The sequence below is a fragment of the Pleurodeles waltl genome, chromosome 7 (genome assembly GCF_031143425.1).
Source record: "Pleurodeles waltl isolate 20211129_DDA chromosome 7, aPleWal1.hap1.20221129, whole genome shotgun sequence".
NCBI lineage: Eukaryota > Metazoa > Chordata > Amphibia > Caudata > Salamandridae > Pleurodeles > Pleurodeles waltl.
The window spans coordinates 1,051,877,243-1,051,898,771 of record NC_090446.1 but is presented as its reverse complement, the minus strand read 5'-3'; the positions used below and the strand labels follow the sequence as shown (position 1 = coordinate 1,051,898,771).

Below are 21,529 nucleotides of genomic sequence, written 5' to 3'. Positions count from 1 at the left end.
ACAACAGACAATTGGGTATTAGCAATAATCCAACATGGCTATTGCATAGAATTCCACAACTTCCCACCAAACATCCCCCCCAAAACACGCAAAATGTCACCACAACATTTAGAACTTTTAGGACTAGAAGTTCAAGCACTACTGCAAAAGGATGCAATAGAGTTAGTACCAGTACAACAAAAAAACACAGGAGTTTACTCCCTGTACTTTCTAATTCCAAAAAAAGACAAAACATTAAGACCAATATTAGATCTCAGGACACTAAATACCTACATCATATCGGACCATTTTCACATGGTCACACTACAAGACATCATTCCACTGCTCAAACAGCAAGATTACATGACCACATTAGACCTAAAGGATGCGTACTTTCATATACCAATACACCCTTCTCACAGAAAGTACCTACGGTTCGTATTCAAAGGAATACATTACCAATTCAAGGTGTTGCCATTCGGAATAACAACTGCACCAAGAGTGTTCACAAAATGTCTAGCAGTAGTAGCAGCACACATCAGGAGACAACAGATACATGTGTTCCCTTACCTAGACGATTGGCTAATCAAGACCAACACAGTAAAAAAATGCGCAAACGACACCACATTTGTCATACAAACCCTTCACAAACTGGGGTTTTCCATCAACTATACAAAATCACACCTAGAACCGTGTCAAACACAACAATATCTAGGAGCAACCATCAACACATCAAAAGGAATTGCCACTCCAAGTCCACAAAGAGTGCAGGCATTCCACAAGGTAATAAGTGCTATGTTTCCAAACCAAAAGATACAAGCAAAACATGTGCTAAAACTTCTAGGCATGATGTCATCATGCATAGCCATTGTCCCAAACGCAAGACTACACATGCGACCCTTACAACAGTGTCTAGCATCACAATGGTCACAGGCACAGGGTCAACTTCAAAATCTGGTGTTGGTAGACCGCCAAACATACCTCTCGCTTCTATGGTGGAACAGCAAAAATTTAAACAAAGGGCGGACATTTCAGGACCCAGTGCCTCAATACGTTATAACAACAGATGCTTCCATGACAGGGTGGGGAGCACACCTCAATCACCACAGCATTCAAGGACAATGGGATATACACGAAACAAAATTTCATATCAATTACCTAGAACTGTTAGCAGTATTTCTAGCGTTAAAAGCCTTCCAACCCATAATAACACACAAATACATTCTTGTCAAAACAGACAACATGACAACAATGTATTATTTAAACAAACAAGGAGGAACACACTCAACACAATTGTGCCTCCTAACACAAAGAATTTGGCAGTGGGCGATTCACAACAACATTCGCCTAATAGCACAATTTATTCCAGGAATACAAAACCAACTAGCAGACAACCTTTCGCGAGACCACCAACAAGTCCACGAATGGGAAATTCACCCCCAAGTTCTGAACAAGTACTTTCAAATTTGGGGAACACCCCAGATAGATTTGTTCGCAACAAAAGAAAACTCAAAATGCCAAAACTTCGCATCCAGGTACACACACCTTGAATCACAAGGCAATGCTCTATGGATGAGTTGGTCAGGGATATTTGCGTACGCTTTTCCCCCTCTCCCTCTCCTTCCATATCTAGTAAACAAGTTGAGTCAAAACCAACTCAAACTCATACTGATAGCACCCACATGGGCAAGACAACCTTGGTATACAACTCTACTACACCTTTCACTAGTAACTACCCAACAGGCCAGATCTGTTAACACAACACAAACAACAGATCAGGCATCCAAACCCAGCATCATTGAATCTGGCAATTTGGCTCCTGAAATCCTAGAATTCGGACACTTAGACCTCACACAAGAATGCATGGAGGTCATAAAACAAGCTAGAAAACCTTCCACTAGACACTGCTATGCATCTAAGTGGAAAAGATTTGTTTACTACTGCCATTCCAATCAAATACAACCATTACATGCCTCTACTAAAGACATAGTAGGATACTTACTACATTTGCAAAAAGCAAATCTCGCTTTTTCATCTATAAAAATACACCTCGCAGCAATATCTGCTTACCTACAAACTACTCATTCATCGTCTCTATTTAGAATACCAGTTATTAAAGCATTCATGGAAGGGCTAAAAAGAATTATACCACCAAGAACACCACCAGTTCCTTCATGGAATCTTAACATCGTCTTAACAAGACTCATGGGTCCACCTTTCGAACCCATGCATTCCTGTGAAATGCAATATCTAACCTGGAAGGTCGCATTTCTCATTGCAATCACATCCCTCAGAAGAGTAAGTGAAATACAGGCATTTACCATACAAGAACCATTTATTCAAATACACAACAATAAAATAGTTCTAAGAACAAATCCAAAATTTCTGCCAAAAGTAATCTCACCATTCCATTTAAATCAAACAGTAGAATTGCCAGTGTTCTTCCCACAACCAAATTCTGTGGCTGAAAGGGCACTACATACATTAGACATCAAAAGAGCACTAATGTATTACATTGACAGAACAAAGCTAATCAGGAAAACAAAACAACTGTTCATAGCTTTTCAAAAACCACACATAGGAAATCCAATCTCTAAACAAGGCATTGCTAGATGGATAGTCAGATGCATTCAAACATGCTATCTTAAAGCCAAAAGAGAATTGCCTATTACACCAAAGGCACACTCAACCAGAAAGAAAGGTGCTACAATGGCCTTTCTAGGAAACATTCCTATGAGCGAAATATGTAAGGCTGCAACCTGGTCTACGCCTCACACGTTTACTAAACACTACTGTGTAGACGTACTAAATGCACAACAAGCTACAGTGGGCCAAGCTGTACTAAGAACATTATTCCAAACTACTTCAACTCCTACAGGCTAAACCACCGCTTTTAGGGGAGGTAACTGCTTTATAATCTATGCCACACATGTGTATCTGCAGCAACATATGCCATCGAACTGAAAATGTCACTTACCCAGTGTACATCTGTTCGTGGCATTAGTCGCTGCAGATTCACATGTACCCTCCCACCTCCCCGGGAAGCCTGTAGCCGTTTAGAAGTAGATCATGAACCTTAAACATCTGAACATTTGTAAATAATTATTAGAAACTCTTAACGTACATACATATTCACTCCATTGCATGGGCACTATTTATACCAAACAACTCCATCCTCACCCTCTGCGGGGAAAACAATCTAAGATGGAGTCGACGCCCATGCGCAATGGAGCCGAGGAGGGAGGAGTCCTTCGGTCCCGTGACCAAAAAGACTTCTTCGAAGAAAAACAACTTGTAATACTCCGAGCCCAACACCAGGCAGCGGACTGTGCCACACATGTGAATCTGCAGCGACTAATGCCACGAACAGATGTACACTGGGTAAGTGACATTTTCATTTTCTATACAAAAACCTATTGGCCTGGAATTGTCTGAGTGTGTGTTCCTCATTTATTGCCTGTGTATGTACAACAAATGCTTCACACTACTCCTCTGATAAGCCTACTGCTCAACCACACTACCACAAAATAGAGCATTAGAATTATCTCTTTTTGCCACTATCTTACCTCTAAGGCGAACACTTGGACTCTGTGCATACTATTCCTTACTTTGAAATAGTGCATACAGAGCCAACTTCCTACAGGGTGTATGTATATAAGGATGCGCATTTATATTTGATCGGATAATTATATATATGTACATATATGTGTGATATATAGATGTTTATATTTGTATATTTTTGCTGTTTTTATTTAATTAAATATTGCGTATTATATTTGATTGATGTAGTCATGTCAGGTATGTGATGTCAGGTGATCACCTGTTGGCCTCAAAGGCACGTAAAAAATGGTGAAAACTGACGTCTGCACGCTGGCGAGGTCCTCTTATTGCCATGATGGCGTTAGATGGAGTTGCGTGGGAGTCAGGCAATAGTGACGTCCTCTTCAACGTGCAGAGCTGGAAAGAAAATTTCCGTTGAATGCTGGCGCATTGGGAGAATTCATTAGGTGAGGAATCCACAGGTAGCTACTGTGTCCACCAGAAAAGGCGTTACCGAAGGTAAGTAACTTGTTCATTTAGTGTATTACTTACCTCCTATGGGTGGGTTATGTGTCTAGTATTTTGTGGTGATTTGTTCCAAAAATAAAATACCTTTATTTTTCTACAACTGAGTGGTTTGGTTTCTTTCATGTATTTAAGTGCTGTGTGACTACAGTGGTTTTGCATGAACTTTGCATGTCTCGTAGATAACCCTTGGCTGCTCATCCACAGCTACCTCTAGAGAGCCTAGCTTCTAGATACTGCCTAAACTTCACTAAGAGGGGATACCTTGACCTGGTATAAGGTGTAAGTACCATAGGTACCCACCACACACCAGGCCAGCTTCCTGCATTATTATTTTGTTTGTCCATTGATCCCTAGCATCCAGTACTGTCCACTTCTGAAAAGCGTATATCCTATGGATTACTTTGTGAGTAATTACTCATTTGTCAAGCAACATATTCCTAGCCATACTGTCCATTAACCATAGTGGATCACATGAAATATGTAAGAACCAACAAAAAAGCAACTGAAATCCATCCACTCTCAATACCAACTGATGTGCCTGTCTGCATCCCTTCAGATGTGAGAAAAGGATACAGCACCAGCCAGGTCAAGTGAAGATGCTTCACAAATTGTTTTCCAAGTAGAGTAAGTGAATTACTTGCAATATCACACCTGGGGAAGCCTTTTCATCCAGGGAAACTGTCCAGGGCCAGCACTTGGATACCGTAGGAGAAGGGAAAACCCCATGACTGTGAACAATGCTGCCCCAACTCCAATAGTGAGGTAAATAGTCCCTCCAGGCTTGTGGTAAGTTTGTTACAAACCTTCGTTGCCACAGTGTAGATCCCCACTCTGATACCCATATGTGACCAGTGAAGGGAACAGCATTACTCTCTACTACAATTTTGTTGTTGCAAAGTTGTCGAGGATTGGTCATAGTACGTATACTTGCACCCCAGCGAACTTTAGACATTTTACATTTTTTAAATCTTTTTTCTTTTTTTTGCTGCCCTGGATTGCCTGCAGAGACTTACTAATAGTCAATGTTCAACATGAAGACTTTAGTTTAGAATTACTGACAGGTAGGTGAGAGTTAAAAGGGGTATTTAGTTTCCTTTCAAATCCTCAAATTAAAAAAAAAAGTCGTACTTGAGATGCTAAAATGTTATGGTATAGTTCAAAGTTCTGGAATAATAAAGACTTTTACCTGAAATGTTTGAGTGCAGTTATTTTTAATGTCAGGGGGTGAGAATGGAGACCTTAGAAGGTTATGATGTTTGATGGAGTTCATCTCCTAGCTTCCCTTGCTGTTTTTTTTCTCATTTTGACTCTGGGTTGCCCTATCCTAGGCAAGGTTCATCGATACTAGGACCCACCTTAGGGAACCTGGGTTCCCTATGGCCAGCCTACATAATAGTGCCACCAAACGTTCATCAAATATCCATGACCTCATAATATTTATTCCATAAATGTAACAAAACATAACACAACATCATTAAATAACACATATCCAAAAAAGAAATATAATGTCACAGGTATGGTGATATCTAATAACACCAATAATGTCATTTGTGATGTCATCTGTCTTTTGAGGTCAAACCAGTGTGTGGAAACCAGTATCTGTCCAGGGACACGTTGGTCATGATGAATGTTTTCACCAGATTGCAGCAGTGGCAAGGAAAACCAGCTTCCAGCATATAATGCTGAGAAGGGTTCTCTTCCAGATGGCTCCTACATTAACCTTACATGGGCTTCTGTTCTTTCCTGGCTGATATACTTTTTCTATGAGCTATGATGGAGTACCTAACAAAAATCACTCTCCAAACTACAAAATTAAGCTGTGAGACTTTGAACTTTAAGAAATATGGCCACAGCCTCAACTCAGAAAATAGCTCAAGTCGTGTCCTGTGAAAATTGAGTAAATGATATGCTCAAACTATTCTGCACTACGTACAAAGATTTTATAGTTTGGGGTAGGTGATAAGGTCCCCCACTTTACAAACGTTTTTACTCGATAAGGACACATACCTGCACAAGGTAAGTCACCACTACAACAACATAAACCGTAAGTCTGGGAATACAATCCTGATCACACAAGATATTGCTCTCACATCTTCTTTTTTTTTTTTTTTTTTTTTTTTTTTTTTTTACTAAATCCATCAGTTTTTTTTGCACCTTCAGTTGTAAATTGAAAACCCCATGCTTGAGAAACCAGGCCAGCCTACTGGTCTTTAAGCAAGATTTTTTAAAAATTGGCCTGCTGAGCAGCACCACGAGACTGCCCCAGGTGCTCGAGCAGCTCAGATATTGGTGAAAAAATGTTCACCAAGTGTCTGGCACAGTGAATCAAACAGCTAAAAGTTCAACAGCCTGTAACCTTGCTAATCATTTGACTATGGTCTTAAAGGACTAGTACTCGTTGCCTAGCTTGCAATTCTTTCCTATGACTCTAGTCTGCTTACTACATAATGAGATACCTTCTATGTACACTGTACTTCATCTTCCTTACTTATAAACATTTATGTGGCCTGTGAGGGTAATTGGGTAACTAATGGGGAGGAGGGATGAGGAGATTGGGACACATGGATAGGGCAACAGTGGTGGCGGTGTGGCAATGGTTATGTAAGGGGTGCGGGATGGCATCAGACAGCTCAACACTGTATCCCTTCAGACCAAAGATAGTTTCCTTCGCTCCTTTATAATTTCAGTTCGCCTGCATCTACATGCTAGTTTTCCTTTCGTAGCGGTGTTCTCTAAGGCATCTTTCTTGGTCGGATTGACTCCATCACTTCCCTTATTCCCACAATGTTATGGTTTCATCTGCAGACCCGAAGCTTCTGTCTCCTTCATGGTAAAAAACACATTTCTTGTGTCATCTTCCCTACTAAACAAATATTTTTTGCAATCCATTGTTAAGCAGAATTTCACTTCAAAACTATCTCAGCCTGAGCTCCATTTGCCAAATCTGCTTCGTTAAGCCCTTCTGTACTGGGGAAAGTGAAATTGGGTTAGTTTTCTCCATACATTTTTTTTGACTTTCTACAATTTACTTGGATAGTGCCATTGGATACAGGGTATCACTGCACTTTCCACTTGTCAACAATGACACTGCTGCATTAGCTATTCAAATAGATATTTAAAACAGGTTTTTAACCGTGGCATTCTACACGTTCACAAAGTGGACAAAGAGGCATTAATGTGTCATGATTTAAATAGTCTGTGGTGACATGAAACCTTCCTGTCTTAATGATGCGATGTCACACTGTGCCCCCACAGTCCATATTGTTGAAATGTGATCACAGCTAAGCACTGGCTGTGCTGAACAGGAGTATTGCTTGAATTTCTGACAATAGCTCAGAGGAACAACGTTTTAAAATTCTAGCTTTAATAAACCTACAAAATCTTTCTTTGTAATGCAAATAACTCATACACGTATTTATCTTCTGTTTAACAGGCTGGATGTATTGGTTCTTAATTCTGAGTCTGACACAGATCCGACAAGTTATCACTTATTTTGTCATTTGGGTGTTTGTTTTTAAGGGGAAAAAGCAGCAGGATTAATTTGAAATTCTGCTTCAAGAAAGACCTGTGATCCTTTCCAGCAGCGTTTGTCCCTGCCGCTCACATTTACCATCTTCTGCAAATACTGCACATTCTCGTGCCTCCAGCAGATAAACATCTCTTTGAATGTTTGAAAACATATACTTGAAGGATCACAGGGTGTTGCAGAGTCATATAATAAAATTTTGTTCAGCAACTTTTTCAATACATCTGTTAGCTTCAGGAGAGAAATCACCATTCTACAACACAAAGGGAGGGGGTCCATTGTTAAGCAGACAGCCTTCTTGGTTATGTAACTCATGCTTGTGTATACTTTTTAAAAGCCTTAGGCCACCAAAACAGGATTCACTCTGTTACTGTATGCAGGCGTGTCTAGTGGCAGCCTAAATCTACAGAAAACACATCATTCTTAGTTCTTTGACATTTTTGGATATTTTGCAAATTTTCTGGGGATTTAAACATTTTTTTTTTTTTAATTAGCTGAAGATTTTGCTGGAAGACAGAAAGTGTATGTAACATTATAAACATAGCTGGAAAAACTAGGCCAAAGAGGTGGAGTCAAGTGGCAGTCATAAACGTATTAGCCATATTTCAGGCTTTGACAGAGGTACTCATTGCTTTTTAATAACCACTTGGCTATTTTCAGTTTGATACTTTTCCCCCCCTAATTCTTAATAGGGTGCCTGCTCCCTCCTGATACTGCCTGGTGCACATGAACCAATTGAGATTGGCTGATATTCATGTTTACGGATTGGTAATTGAGATGGCAAATCTATGTGAAGCTACCCTTGACACTTTGAATACTATTTGAAAGAATCACATTGCAGCTGCTCCCCTGACGTTGGTGGACGTTCGTTTTGTGTTAACTATTTACCTTTTTGCAGTTTGCAGAGCCATGCAGGCCTTCATTGAGTACGATTGTTGTGAGTGTACCCCAATCCATGCCTGATGCACCTCAGTCTGCTGCTGATTTTCCTCGGTCACGCTTGAAAGGTGAGAACTGAGTGCTCACTATGACAACAACTTTGTTTGTTAGCTTAGCACATATTGACTTTCTTGAAGTTAAAAACGACATTCCGTTACTGAACTGGCCTGTGTCAAAAAATGAAGGTTTTTCTTCACATTCTTAATAGCATATTGGATGATGCTAACTTTTTTCTGTGTGGTGTTTACTAGCAGATGATCTGTATTGGCACTTAAATAAGTGCTATCACCCAACAAGTTAATTCTCCTTTTATCAATTGTCTATTGTCTTAGACTTGTTAATGCAAAACTCTACAAGCGTTGTTCAACACACAATTATATAACTCTGCTCATTTGGAAATCACAGGCAGTGTGCAGTGACATTTGTGGACAGGTGCTACCCCCATGATGAAGGTTTTGAAATAGCTGAACACTCCTCTTCCCCAGCTCACACCTCCCCCACTCACATAGCACCTGATTCTCACAGTGAAATGTTAGTGCTTTATGACTGCACCAAACCTTCTCCCACCATTAATTCTCAAAGGAGAAACTTCCAGTTGTCTTTTGCTGGAACCCATCACTCACTATCCATTCATTTTTTTTTTTTTTTTTTTTTGTTCATATCCTGTCCTTGTACATTTTTGTCTTTGTCAGTCTCTCATTCTTTATCAATATTCTTCATTAATTTGTTTTTATTTTTATTATTTATTTTCATTATTCAGGTTTTATTTATTTTTATTTTTGTACTAAACGTCTGACCTTTCTCTCTGTCTACTTGCTGTAGTCCATTTGAATTGCACTCTCGTTCACAAAACGTCTCTGTATCCTGCCCTTCACATGTATATTTTTATAGATTTGCTATTTTGTGAACCCTTCTCTGTTTTGCTCACAGTGTGTTAAACAATAAGTTGTGCTTCTGGTTTTTATTTTTTTATTCATTCATTGTTACATATTTTAATGGCTTTAGCTCAGACTTGCCTTCTTTAGGGCTGTAAAAGGCACAATGTAGCAGGGTTTTTTTTCTCTAAAAGTAAAGTTTCTGACAGTCCCGGCTTTTTTAGAATAGAGAGTTTGATTGCTTTCATTATTTTGTGGATTCCTTTGTCACGATTAAGGCTGTAGAAGAATCACAAAAAATAAACATTTGTGTTTGTGACTTGTATAACTGTAGATACCCATGCTGTACATACTTCCGCCATCTGGTGTTGGGCTTGGATGTGTAAAACTTGTTTTTCTTTGAAATAAGTCTTTGGGTCAAGGGGTCTAGTGACTCCACCTTATTGTGGTATTTCTCATGGGCATCAACTCCATTATTAGATTGTTTTTTTCTCCGCTGCCGGGTTTAAATGTGTCATTCACAGCTCTGATTTAACAGCTCTTGGTATTGTCCCCGGCCCTCGGATCCTCCTCTCGTAGGTACCTACAAACAATCCTGTGTTCTCGTCAGTTTCCACTGTTGCGTACCTTTGACTGTGTGTCGATCTAACTCCGTAGACTCTTAACTGCTCAGGTCAAGAATGTTCCAGTGATGGAAAGTACTCCATTCCAATTCTGTCCTAAGTGTCTGGCCAAGTATCTGAGATCCAATCTCCATGAAGTCTGTAACCTCTGTCTCCCGACCACCATGAGGACTCCCATTCAGCCTGCCTTGTAGTCTATAACAAGAAAACTCTTTGGGACAGATATGCCTGTCATATTGCATCAGATGTCAAAGTTTTATGCTCCAGGTGTTGCAACTGAGGCGGCCTTTTCACTGGGAAACATCAGTTCCAAGGCAGATGTCGAAGAGCCTACGCCAGCCCAGTGCCCTCAGATGATCGCAGTGAGTACAAATTTTTTCATAACCCACCACCCAAGGTACAAGTCTCTAGCTCCCAGGATGCTTATGAGGCCTCCTGTGCACCACTGTCTTTCAGCCATGGTCGACACTGACATTTGGAGATTGACCTAATGCCCAAACCACATTCGTTGCCGAAGCCCCATTCCATGCCTCAAACCTTGTCTGTCACTTTGGCTCCTGACCCAAAGGCACATCCTCAGCCATCCTCTGACTCTAAAGGGTTCTAGCTGAAAATCTTTTAAACTGAAGGAGTTCGGTGTTGAGACCTGTTGACTTTTAGCAATCAGAGGCTGGATCTAACCCAACACCCTCCAGTCGGCAAACTTTTAAGCCCCATCAAAGCTGCCTTCGACTGTGGCATCCTCTACCGCTTTTGAGGAATTTGATCAACCAGTTCTTGAGCGGCTGCAGGCACACTTGAATGCTCAACGGCAGGAAGGTCATACTCAACCAGGCACAGGTCAGATTCTGGCAAAAGTTCCACATTTGACAAAGGACTCTGCACCTCATAAGAGGCCGCTTACTTTCGAGGAGGCCATCAACCCACCTGAATTTCCAGGCCTCCAAAAAGAGACATTACCGGGCAACCTCTCCCTTGCCTTCTGCTTGTCCCCCTCTTTCCCTGCCTTCTCCTCCTCCTTCTCGATCTCCACCTGTGACTCCTCTGGTGTCCCACAGTTTTCATATACAGACTTTTCACATTCAGGGATGGGGACAATCCTTGGCTGCCTTTTCACCCATATGACCACCCTTATGACCCACAGGGCCTGGACCCATGCAATGACTGATGCTGAGCTCCCCCATCCTAATCTCCCCCCACCCCGCTGACACAGACCCAGATCAGTACCCTGTCAAGCCATCACCTCCTGACGATATAAATTTGTACCATGAGGTGATGCATAGAGCTGCCACTTTCCACAATGTGAACCTCCATGTGCAACAAAGGGAGGATGATTTCTTTGTGGAAATCCTTTCTTCCCCACAATGCTTCCTTCAGTGGCTCCCAGTTCTTAATAGTGTCCTCAAACCTGACTCTGAGATTTTCAAGGATCCCGTCAAGACAAAAATATCACACCTAGCATGAGTAGGAAGTATAAAGCCTCTCCTAGCGACCCTCCATACATCTGTGGCCAATTACCCCCGACTCTTTGGTGGTTCATAGAACCAGAAAACATTCCAATTCTCAGGGCACAGGTGATGCACCCCCTTCAAACTGGGGGCTCAAGAAAATTGATGTGTGAAAAAGAGTGGCGGTGCAGACTATGCCCCATTGGCAACTTGCCCGGTACAACCACACACACTGGGATCAAATGTCCAGCATCTCCCAGAGCAGTACCGTAAGAAGGGGCAACAGTTGGTGGCAGAGGGGACGAGCATCTCAAACATTAAGCTCCGCTGTGCTCTGGATGCCCCGGAGACAGCCGCCTGTGCATTGATCCTAGTATTTTGCTTCACCACAATGTACGGCTACGTGTTCGTGCTTTAAGCCAGAAGTACAGCAGCATCTGCTCAATGTTCCTTTAGATGATCAGCATCTCGTTTGCCCTCAGGTAGATGGGATGCTTGAGAAAATCAAAAAGGATACAGAGATAGCTAAACCCATGGTTTCCCTCAAAACACAGGCCCCCAGAGGCTACTTTTATCACTCAGTTTCATGGCTCGTCCAAGAAACCCACTCCAGGGCTGGGTCCCATTCATAATACAGAAGGGCTGCCATCTGGAACTCACACAAACACCACCAAACATCCCCTCCCCCCATCAACTCAGATTGTTCGAAGAACATCTGTGCCTTCTTCACAAGCAGGTACAGGTCCTCCTGGAAATGGGGGCGTGGGGAGCAATAGCATCTGTTCCACCTCAACATTGCAGAAAGGGTGTAGACTTCTATACTTTCTTAGCCCAAAAGAGGATGGCTCCCTCAGGCCCACCCTCTGATTTCAGGCCTCTCAACAAACACTTTGTTGGAGCACTTCCATATGGTGACTCTACAGAACGTTATACCATTCCTGCAGAGAGACGACTTTATGACTGCCCTGGGTCTGAAGGATGCCTACTTCCATGTACCCATCTAACCAGCACATTGCTGATATCGGAGGTTTGTGGTACGTGGACACGATTATCAATTAAACTTGCTCTGCGCCAGGGTTGTCACTGCACCCAGAGTCTGGCTGTGGTGGCCGCCCCTCTCAGGAGGAGCAGCCTCCTCATGTTCCCTCATGTAGACGACTGGCTGATCAAGAGCGCTGTGCAGCATCTCCATCTAGAGCACACCCATACACAATTCACACACTGCACAGTATGAGTTTCACCATCAATCTAACCAAATACCACCTTCAACCCCTTCACGTACTGTCTGTACGAACGTGCCTCTTTTGACATGATTACCCCAACTTTTTGCCGTTGGTACTGAGGTTTTTTTGACTGAAGATGCACTGGGTTCCTGCTAACCAGGTCCCCAGTGTCAGTACTCTTTCCCTAAAACAAGGTAAAAGGTCTAATTGTGTACAATTGACACACATTTTAGTACCTATAAGTCCCTAGTAAATGGTACCCCATGTGCCTGGGCACTAGAAAGGGTCCCTAAGGGCAGCAGCATGTATTGTGCCACTCTAAGGACTCCCCTTAACAATTGCACACAGCCTGCCATTGCAGACTGCGTGTCATGGTGCAAGCCATGAGTAAAAACAGGATATGGCACACTTGTGTGCCATGCCCCTAATAGCTGTATCTAATTATATGTAAGTCACCCCTACAGCAGACCTTAGAGCTGTAAGGCAGGGTGCATTATATTTGATGTTTGACATATCTGCTCGAGCAGATATGCCCCTGTGATGATTAGTTTGATTACTAGATGTTACAAGTGAACAAGGAAGCCATCTCAGGGTATGTACTGGTCACTAGTCATTACGAGTTACCCAGCTTACATAATTACTTCACTGAAACACATGGTATGTGGATCAAACACCTTGCCTTATAAATCCAGACTGATGCCAGTGTTGGATTTATTATGACATGCACCAAGAGGGCACCTTTGAGGTGCCCCCTGAAACCTACCCGTCTCTGTGTATTGACCAGCCTGCCACATCTGACAGATTTCTGACCCCCAGGAGGTGAGCCCCTGCATCCTCAGAGGCCAGAAACAATGACTACTGCAGGTGATCACATCGCCTCCTGCATGATGGCTAATGAATCTTGTAAGGAAATGGCTCCCTGTTGCAGTTACTCCCCCACTTTTTGCCTGATACTGATGCTGACTTGACTGAGAAGTGTGCTGGGACCCTGCTAGCCATGCCCCAGCACCAGTGTTCTTTCACCTAAAATGTTCCATTGTTTCGACAATTGGCACACCCCTGGCACACAGATAAGTTCCTTGTAAAAGGTATCCGTGGTACCAAGGGCCCTGTGACCAGGGAAGGTCCCTAAGGGCTGCAGCATATGTTGTGCCACCCTAAGGGACCCCTCACCTAACACATGCACACTGCCATTGCAGATTGTGTGTGTTGGTGGGGAGAAAAAGGCAAAGTCGACATGGCATCTTCCTCAGGATGCCATGCACACAAAATACTGCCTGTGGCATAGGTAAGTCACCCCTCTAGCAGGCTTTACAGCCCTAAGGCAGGGTGCACTATACCACAGGTGAGAGCATAGCTGCATGAGCAATATGCCCCTACAGTGTCCAAGTCTATTCTTAGACATTGTAAGTACAGTGTGGCCATATTAAGTATACGGTCTGGGAGTTTGTCAAAAATGAACTCCACAGCTCCATAATGACTACACTGAATACTGGGAAGTTTGGTATCAAACTTCTCAGAATAATAAACCCACACTGATGCCAGTGTTGGATTTATTAAAAAATTCACACAGAGGGCATCTTAGAGATGCCCCCTGTATTTTACCCAATTGTTCAGTGCAGGACTGACTGGTCTGTGCCAGCCTGCTGCTGAGAGACTAGTTTCTGACCCCATGTGGTGAGGGCCTTTGTGCTCTCTGAGGACAGAAGCAAAAGCCTGCTCTGGGTGGAGGTGCTTCCCACCTCCCCCCTGCAGGAACTGTAGCACCTACCAGTGAGCCTCAAAGGCTCAGGCTTCGTGTTACAATGCCCCAGGGCACTCAAGCTGGCGGAGATGCCCGCCCCCTGGACACAGCCCCCACTTTTGGCGGCAAGTCCAGGGGAGATAATGAGAAAAACAATGAGGAGTCACCCACCAGTCAGGACAGCCCCTAAGGTGTCCTTAGCTGAGGTGACCCCTGCCTTTAGAAATCCTCCATCTTGATTTTGGAGTATTCCCCCAATAGGAATAGGGATGTGCCCCCCTCAGGGAGGAGGCACAAAGAGGGTGTAGCCACCCTCAAGGACAGTAGCCATGGCTACTGCCCTCCCACACCTAAACACACCCCTAAATCCAGTATTTAGGGGCTCCCCAGAACCTAGGAAACTAGATTCCTGCAACCTGAAGATGAAGGACTGCTGACCTGAAAGCCCTGCAGAGAAGACGGAGATACCAACTGCTTTGGCCCCAGCCCTACCGGCCTGTCTCTCCACTTCAAGAAAAACTGCAACAGTGACGCGTCCCCCAGGGTCCAGCCACCTCTGAAGCCTCAAAGGACTACCCTGCATCTAAAAGGACCAAGAACTCCCGAGGACAGTGGCTCTGCTCCAAAGAAGAAACAACTTTGCAACAAAGAAACAACTTTTAAAGGACTGCACGTTTCCCGCCGGAAGCGTGAGACTTTGCACTCTGCACCCACGCCCCCGGCTCGACCTGCGGAGAAACAACACTACAGGGAGGACTCCCCAGCGACTGCGACCCTGTGAGTAGCCAGAGTTGACCCCCTTGAACCCCCCAGCGACGCCTGGTAAAGACACTGCACCCGCAGCCCCCAGGACCTGAAGGATCCGACCTCCAGTGCAGAAGCGACCCCCCAGGTGGCCCTCTCCCTTGCCCAGGTGGTGGCTACCCCGAGGAGCCCCCCCCCCCCCCTTGCCTGCCTGCTTCGCTGAAGAGACCCCTGGGACCTATTGCAAACCCGACACCTGTTTTCACACTGCACCCGGCCGCCCCGTGCCGCTGAGGGTGTACTTTCTGTGCTGACTTGTGTCCCCCCTGGTGCCCTACAAACCCCCCCCCCCCCCCCCCCCCCCCTGGTCTGCCCTCCGAAGTCGCGGGTACTTACCTGCTGGCAGACTGGAACCGGGGCACCCCCTTCTCCATTGAAGCCTATGCGTTTTGGGCACCACTTTGACCTCTGCACCTCAACGGCCCTGAGCTGTTGGTGTGGTAACTTTGGGGTTGCCCCGAACCCCCAATGGTGGGCTACCTTGGACCCAACTTTGAACCCTGTAGGTGGTTTACTTACCTGCAAAACTAACAAATACTTACCTCCCCCAGGAACTGTTGAAATTTGCACTGTCTAGTTTTAAAATAGCTTATTGCCATTTTTGCCAAAACTGTACATGCTATTTTGCTGATTCAAAGTTCCTATGATACCTGAGTGAAGTACCTTTCATTTAAAGTATTGTAAATCTTTAACCTGTGGTTCTTAAAATAAACTAAGAAAATATATTTTTCTATATAAAAACCTATTGGCCTGGAATTGTCTTTGAGTGTGTGTTCCTCATTTGTTGACTGTGTGTGTACAACAAATGCTTAACACTACCCTCAGATAAGCCTACTGCTCGACCACACTACCACAAAATAAAGCATTCAAATTATCTCTTTTTGCCACTATCTTACCTCTAAGGGGAACCCTTGGACTCCGTGCATGCTATTTCTTACTTTGAAATAGTACATACAGAGCCAACTTCCTAAAAATCTGCATACAAAGACCAGTGACTTCAAAGGGTCAAAGTTCCTACCGCCTTTGATAGGAGACCCCCTTCATCTCCCAGACCTGGGAGTTGCCACCCCCTGCCCTGAGGCCCATTTGGCACCAGTTCAGGCAAGAATTGTTGCTATGCCAGGAGGTGTGTTGCACTACCAGGCTAGTCACACCCCTAAGGTGGGCAGTCTGACGTGCTCCACGAAAGAAGGGCTCCTCTTTCTTGTTTTTAGTGGAATTAGGAATTCTGGGACTGGGTTATGCCCACTTCCCACAGGAAGATGTCATATAGGGGTTGTAGTAGCCCATTGGCTACTACCCTACATTCCCATTAACACCCCTAAATTGAGTATTTAGGTGGCCCCCTCACACCAGGAATTTAGATTTGTCTGACTGAATTAGGAGGAGGACAAAGAAGAGCTGACCAATGCGAGAACTGAAAGCTAGCCTGGACTTCTGACATCTAATCCTGCCTACCTGCTGCTGTCCCGATAGTCTCCGGAACCCGACTTGACCTGCAGCTGTACCTTAGAGGTCTGCCAGCACTTTGTAAGCCAGCCAGTATCTCTCTGTGAGTGAAGGAGCCACTTCCCTGCAGGCACCAACTGTGACATTTGGTTAACCGACCTGCTGACCACTGAGTCCACTGATACAGCAGTCACCCAGGAGGACGTCACCGTACTCCAGGAGGACAGACCAGTCTCCCAGCAAAGGTTGAAGTCGCCAGGCCCACCAAGAGTCTCCCTGCACCAATACCTGTGGTACTGGAGCAGTTGCAAGAACCAAGGCCTGTTTGAGTCTAGACAAAGCACCACCACCGCCGAAAAGAGATGACCTGCCCCCAAGGGATGATATAATTGCCAGGCTGTCTGTTTTTCTCTCCTCTGTGCAGGTCCAACTAAGCACTGTGAGAGCGAGCTGACGAAAAACCCTCTGCACCTTGGCCCAGGTCCACTACTATGAACTGTGCTCCCTTGCTCCCTGGACCCTCACAAATTGAGCCCCATGTTGGGAGCTCCCAGACTTGTCTCCAAGTCCCCCCCCTCTGCAGCCCGTTTCTATGTCCCCCACCCCAATAGCCATCCGTACAGTGCGCAAGGCACCCCACCCAACCAGCACCTCTGCACTAGGGTGACTAGTTGTCCCAGATTTGCCGGGACAGTCCTGTTTTTTCACCAGCTGTTCCAGCAGGTTTCAGGAAACTTAGCTTGTGTCCTGGTTTTTAAGGAGGGTTGACTGAAAATGATGGAAGGTGTCTTTTTATCTTTTCCAGAGCAGGGATAGTTAGTAGGTGTTATTAGAAAGGAATGTGATTAAGAGGAATGATACTGGCATTTAAATATTGCAGTTAATTTATGTTCTTAGTGCCTCTTCTCTAATTCTGTGCTGATGAGTGCTTTCATCCTGTGCACTTTATTGAAGTAAAATGTCATCCTGCCTCTATTTTTGGGAAATGTCCCAGTTTTTGGCTTTAAAATTATGGTCCCCATACTCTGCACCCGGATGCTCCAAGGGGGGTAAAACTGAACTGCTAGTGTTTCTCGTGACCTGCCCCCCTATTACCCTACAACTTAAAAGGGAACCCTAAGATCCTTCTGCAAATACCCTTGTGCAGTAAATGTACTTTATCCATTGAAACTCATTACCCTGTAAAAATGCATTGGTATAATTTACTTACCCCACTGTGAACAATAACCCTGCAACAGTGCTTATCTTCTTTTTAATATTTCCTGGTGTTGAAACATAATATAAAAGTGTTGAATTTTTCTAACAATTGATCTTGAGTTTCTTCTTTAGTGTGTGTCTCATTTATTGACTGAGTTCAACAAATGCTTAACACTACCCTCTGATAAGCTTATACTGCTCACCCACACTACAACAGAAGAAAGCATTTGAGATTATTTTAACCCCTGTAAACCAATAATGGTTGCTTGGACTATCTGCCTAGTGTGCCCTTACATTCGGTACACTACATAGATACAGCTGTTCCTTGGGGACATCCTGAATGCGCAAGTGGGAAAAGCTTACCCCAGCCAGCCAGAGTACAAGTTTTCGAACACTTGCTTCCTCTTTCAGCCAGATTGGCAGTTAACAGAAGTGTGATGTGTTGTCTACACATGATGGCATCTTACATAGCTATTGTCCCTCCTGCCAGGCTTTACATGCCACCCATTACAGAAGTGCTTGGTGGCACAGTGGTCTCAAATAGAGGGTCACCAGGAATGTCTAGTGTTGGTTTGTTACCGCACACATTGCTCTTGGCAGTGGTGGGACACAAGCTGTTTGTTACAGGGACGTCCCGTCCTCGACCCAGATCTGCAAGCGACCATCATAAAGGATGCTTCACTCACAGGTTGGGGATCTCATCTCAAACATCTTTTCTGTTCAGGGTAAAAGGTCCTCTACCCAGCAATTTCGTCACATCAGCCACCTGGAGCTATTGGCGATCCAGCTTGCTCTCCAGCGTTTATCACTTCATCATTCAGTAAAAGATAGTCTTGATACGCATAGAGAACACAACTCCCAGTTCTACTTGCAGAAACAAGAGGGCACATATTCACCACATCTGGCTGTCCAGTGTAGCCAGAAGATCTGGCAGTGGGCAATACATCACAGAATACACCTACTTAAACAACATATTCCTTAGGTGGACAATTATATAGCCAACCTGCTCAGAAGTATGCATCAACAAGTACACAAATGGGGAACTTAACACTCAGGGTCCTACTTCCATACTTCCAGCACTGGAGATTCCCAGAAATAGATCTGTTTGCCTTTGCAGAAAACTCAAAATCCCAAGCTTTGCTGCCAGGTGACCACACCCACAGGCTGTGGGCAACGCACCATGAATGAATTTGTTAGGGATATTTGCCTATGCTCTTCTACCACTCCCACTCTTATCAATCATGGTGAGGAGATGGAGACAGACATCCCTCAAGCTCATTCTAGTGGCGCCAACCTGGGCATACTAGTCATGGTACTCCACCTTCTCACACAAAACCATGGCACTCTCAGGCATCCTATCCCTCAGGAACTAGACCTTGCAGGGGCGGCTCCTCCATTAGGGTGGAGGAGTGTTGCCACATGTAGGAGGCTACCTGGTTTGTAGTGGGTACCTTGGGTACTTGCACCTTCTACCAGGTCCAGTTATCCCTTATTAGTGCAATGTAGAAGTGTTTTAGCAGCTTAGGCTGCTAGAGGTAGCTATAGCAGAGCGGCCAAGGCTGAACTAGGAGACATGCAAAGCTCCTGCAATACCACTATATCATATAAGTACAATACCATAAGAAAGACAATACTCAGAGTTACTAAAAATAAAGGTACTTTGTCACTAAAATAATGTGCCAAAAATATCTCAGTGGATATACTCCCTTGGGAGGTAAGTAACATACACAAAATATACACAGATAATCAAATCAGGTAAGTAAAACAGTCAGAAAATAGTGCAAACACTGTAGAACACAATAGAATGCGATAGGCCTAGAGGCAACACAAACCATATACTAAGTAAGTGGAATGTGAACCAGGGATGCACCCCGAGCCAATTCAGTGTGTAGAGGGTCACTGGGAGTGTCAGAGAACACGAAGGGTATAGAGGAGACCCCACCCCAGGTCTCAGGAAAGCAGGAGTAAAGTACTACCATTTCCCCCAAAACACACTAAAGTTGTGATAAAGGATTTTGCAAGGACCACACAAGACTGCAAAGCACTGAAGATGGATTCCTGGACCTGAAGACCTGTAAAGGAAGAGGACCATGTCCAAGAGTCGCTAAAGTGTCCGGGGAGGGCAGGAGCCCACTAAACCCCGGATGAAAGTGCAAAATGGCTGCCTCCGGTTGGAAGAAGATGCTGGTTCTGCATCAGCAGAGTGAGGTAGGAGGTTCTGCTTTGTGCAGAAGATTTCCCATGACATGCTGGCAGATGCAGGGTGGTTTCCCAGGCAAAGCACCGCAAACAAGCTTTGCTACATGCAAGAGTCATGGTTGAAGAAAAAGGGTGCAGCCCGGGTCCAGGAAGGACCAGGATGTCACCACTCAGGATGGGGACACAGAGGGGGCCCTCAGCAATGTAGAGAGCCCACTGGAAAAAGGGAAGCACCAGCAGGAGTCTTTGAAAACAGGTTCAAGAAGACTGAACACGGCGGTCGTCTCAACACTGCATCAAGAGGTCCCACGAGGCCGGAGGTCAACTCAGGGAGCTGAGCATCGCAGGACGGAGTGCTGGGGGCCTAGCCTCGGCTGTGTATGCAGGATATCTTTGAAATGTGCACAGAAGCCCTTGTAGCTGCAGATCACACGGTGCACAGTGGTACTGTCTGGGGAGGGGAGGCAAGGACTTACCTCCTCCGAATTCACCTCTGGATAGTCGGGGTCACTTGGGTTCACCCCCTGTATTCCAGGGACCACGCTCGTCAGGATGAGAGGGGACCAAGGGTACCGGTGAGGCTGTAGTTTGGTGCCTGCTGGAGCAGGGGGAAGACTCTGTCAACCCGTGGGAGATTTCTTTATGGCTTCAAGTGCAGGGTGAAGGCAGACAACCCTCAGCATGCACCACAGTTGAGAAAGCTGGCAGGATTAGGAGCTAATTGTCGATGGTAGTCTTCTGGCTACTTTGTTGCAGTTTTGCAGGCGTCCTGGATCAGTCAGCGGTCGATCCTTGGCAGAAGTCGAAGAGAGAAGTGCAGAGGAGTCCTGGTGGATTCTTGCAAGTCAAAATCTGAAGAGAAGCCCACAGAAGATACCCTAAATATCCCTGACAGGAGGATTGGCTACCTAACCAGGTGTGCACCTATCAGGAGGGGTCTCTGATGTCACATGCTGGCCCTGGCCACTCACATGCTGGCCTGGTCACATGCTGGCCCTGGCCCACACCTATGAAAACAAGATGGCAGAGGTCTGAGACACACTGGAGGAGCTCTGGGCACCACCCCTGGGGTGGTGATGGACAGGGGAGAGGTCATTCCCCTTTCCTTTGTCCAGTTTCACGCCAGAGCAGGGACTGGGGTCCCTGAACCGGTATCGACTGGCTTATGCAAGGAGGGCACACAAAGCATTTCCAGAGGCCCTGGGGGGCTACCCCTCCCAAGACCGTAACACCTATTTCCAAAGGGAGAGGGTGTAACCCCCTCCTCCCAAAGGAAATACATTGTTCTACCTCCCTGGGACTGAGCTGCTCAGACCCCAGGAGGGCAGAACCCTGTCTGGGGGGGTGGCAGCAACTGTAGCTGCCGAGAAAACCCAGAGAGCTGGTTTGGCAGTACTGGGGGTCCATAGTGGCCCCCCAGGGTGCAAGGGATTGCCCCCCCCCCATACCAGATCT

At 45.0% G+C, this 21,529-nt stretch overlaps 1 protein-coding gene across 1 annotated transcript in view; it reads left to right on the top strand.

The window, feature by feature from the left end:
• Window positions 1-21,529, top strand: part of CEP95 (centrosomal protein 95) — a 410,650-nt gene that overhangs the window by 154,549 nt on the left and 234,572 nt on the right. Inside the window, exon 9 of the mRNA XM_069199921.1 lies at window positions 8,472-8,580. Coding sequence (XP_069056022.1) covers window positions 8,472-8,580 — 109 coding nt within the window. The remainder of the gene's footprint in view (window positions 1-8,471; window positions 8,581-21,529) is intronic.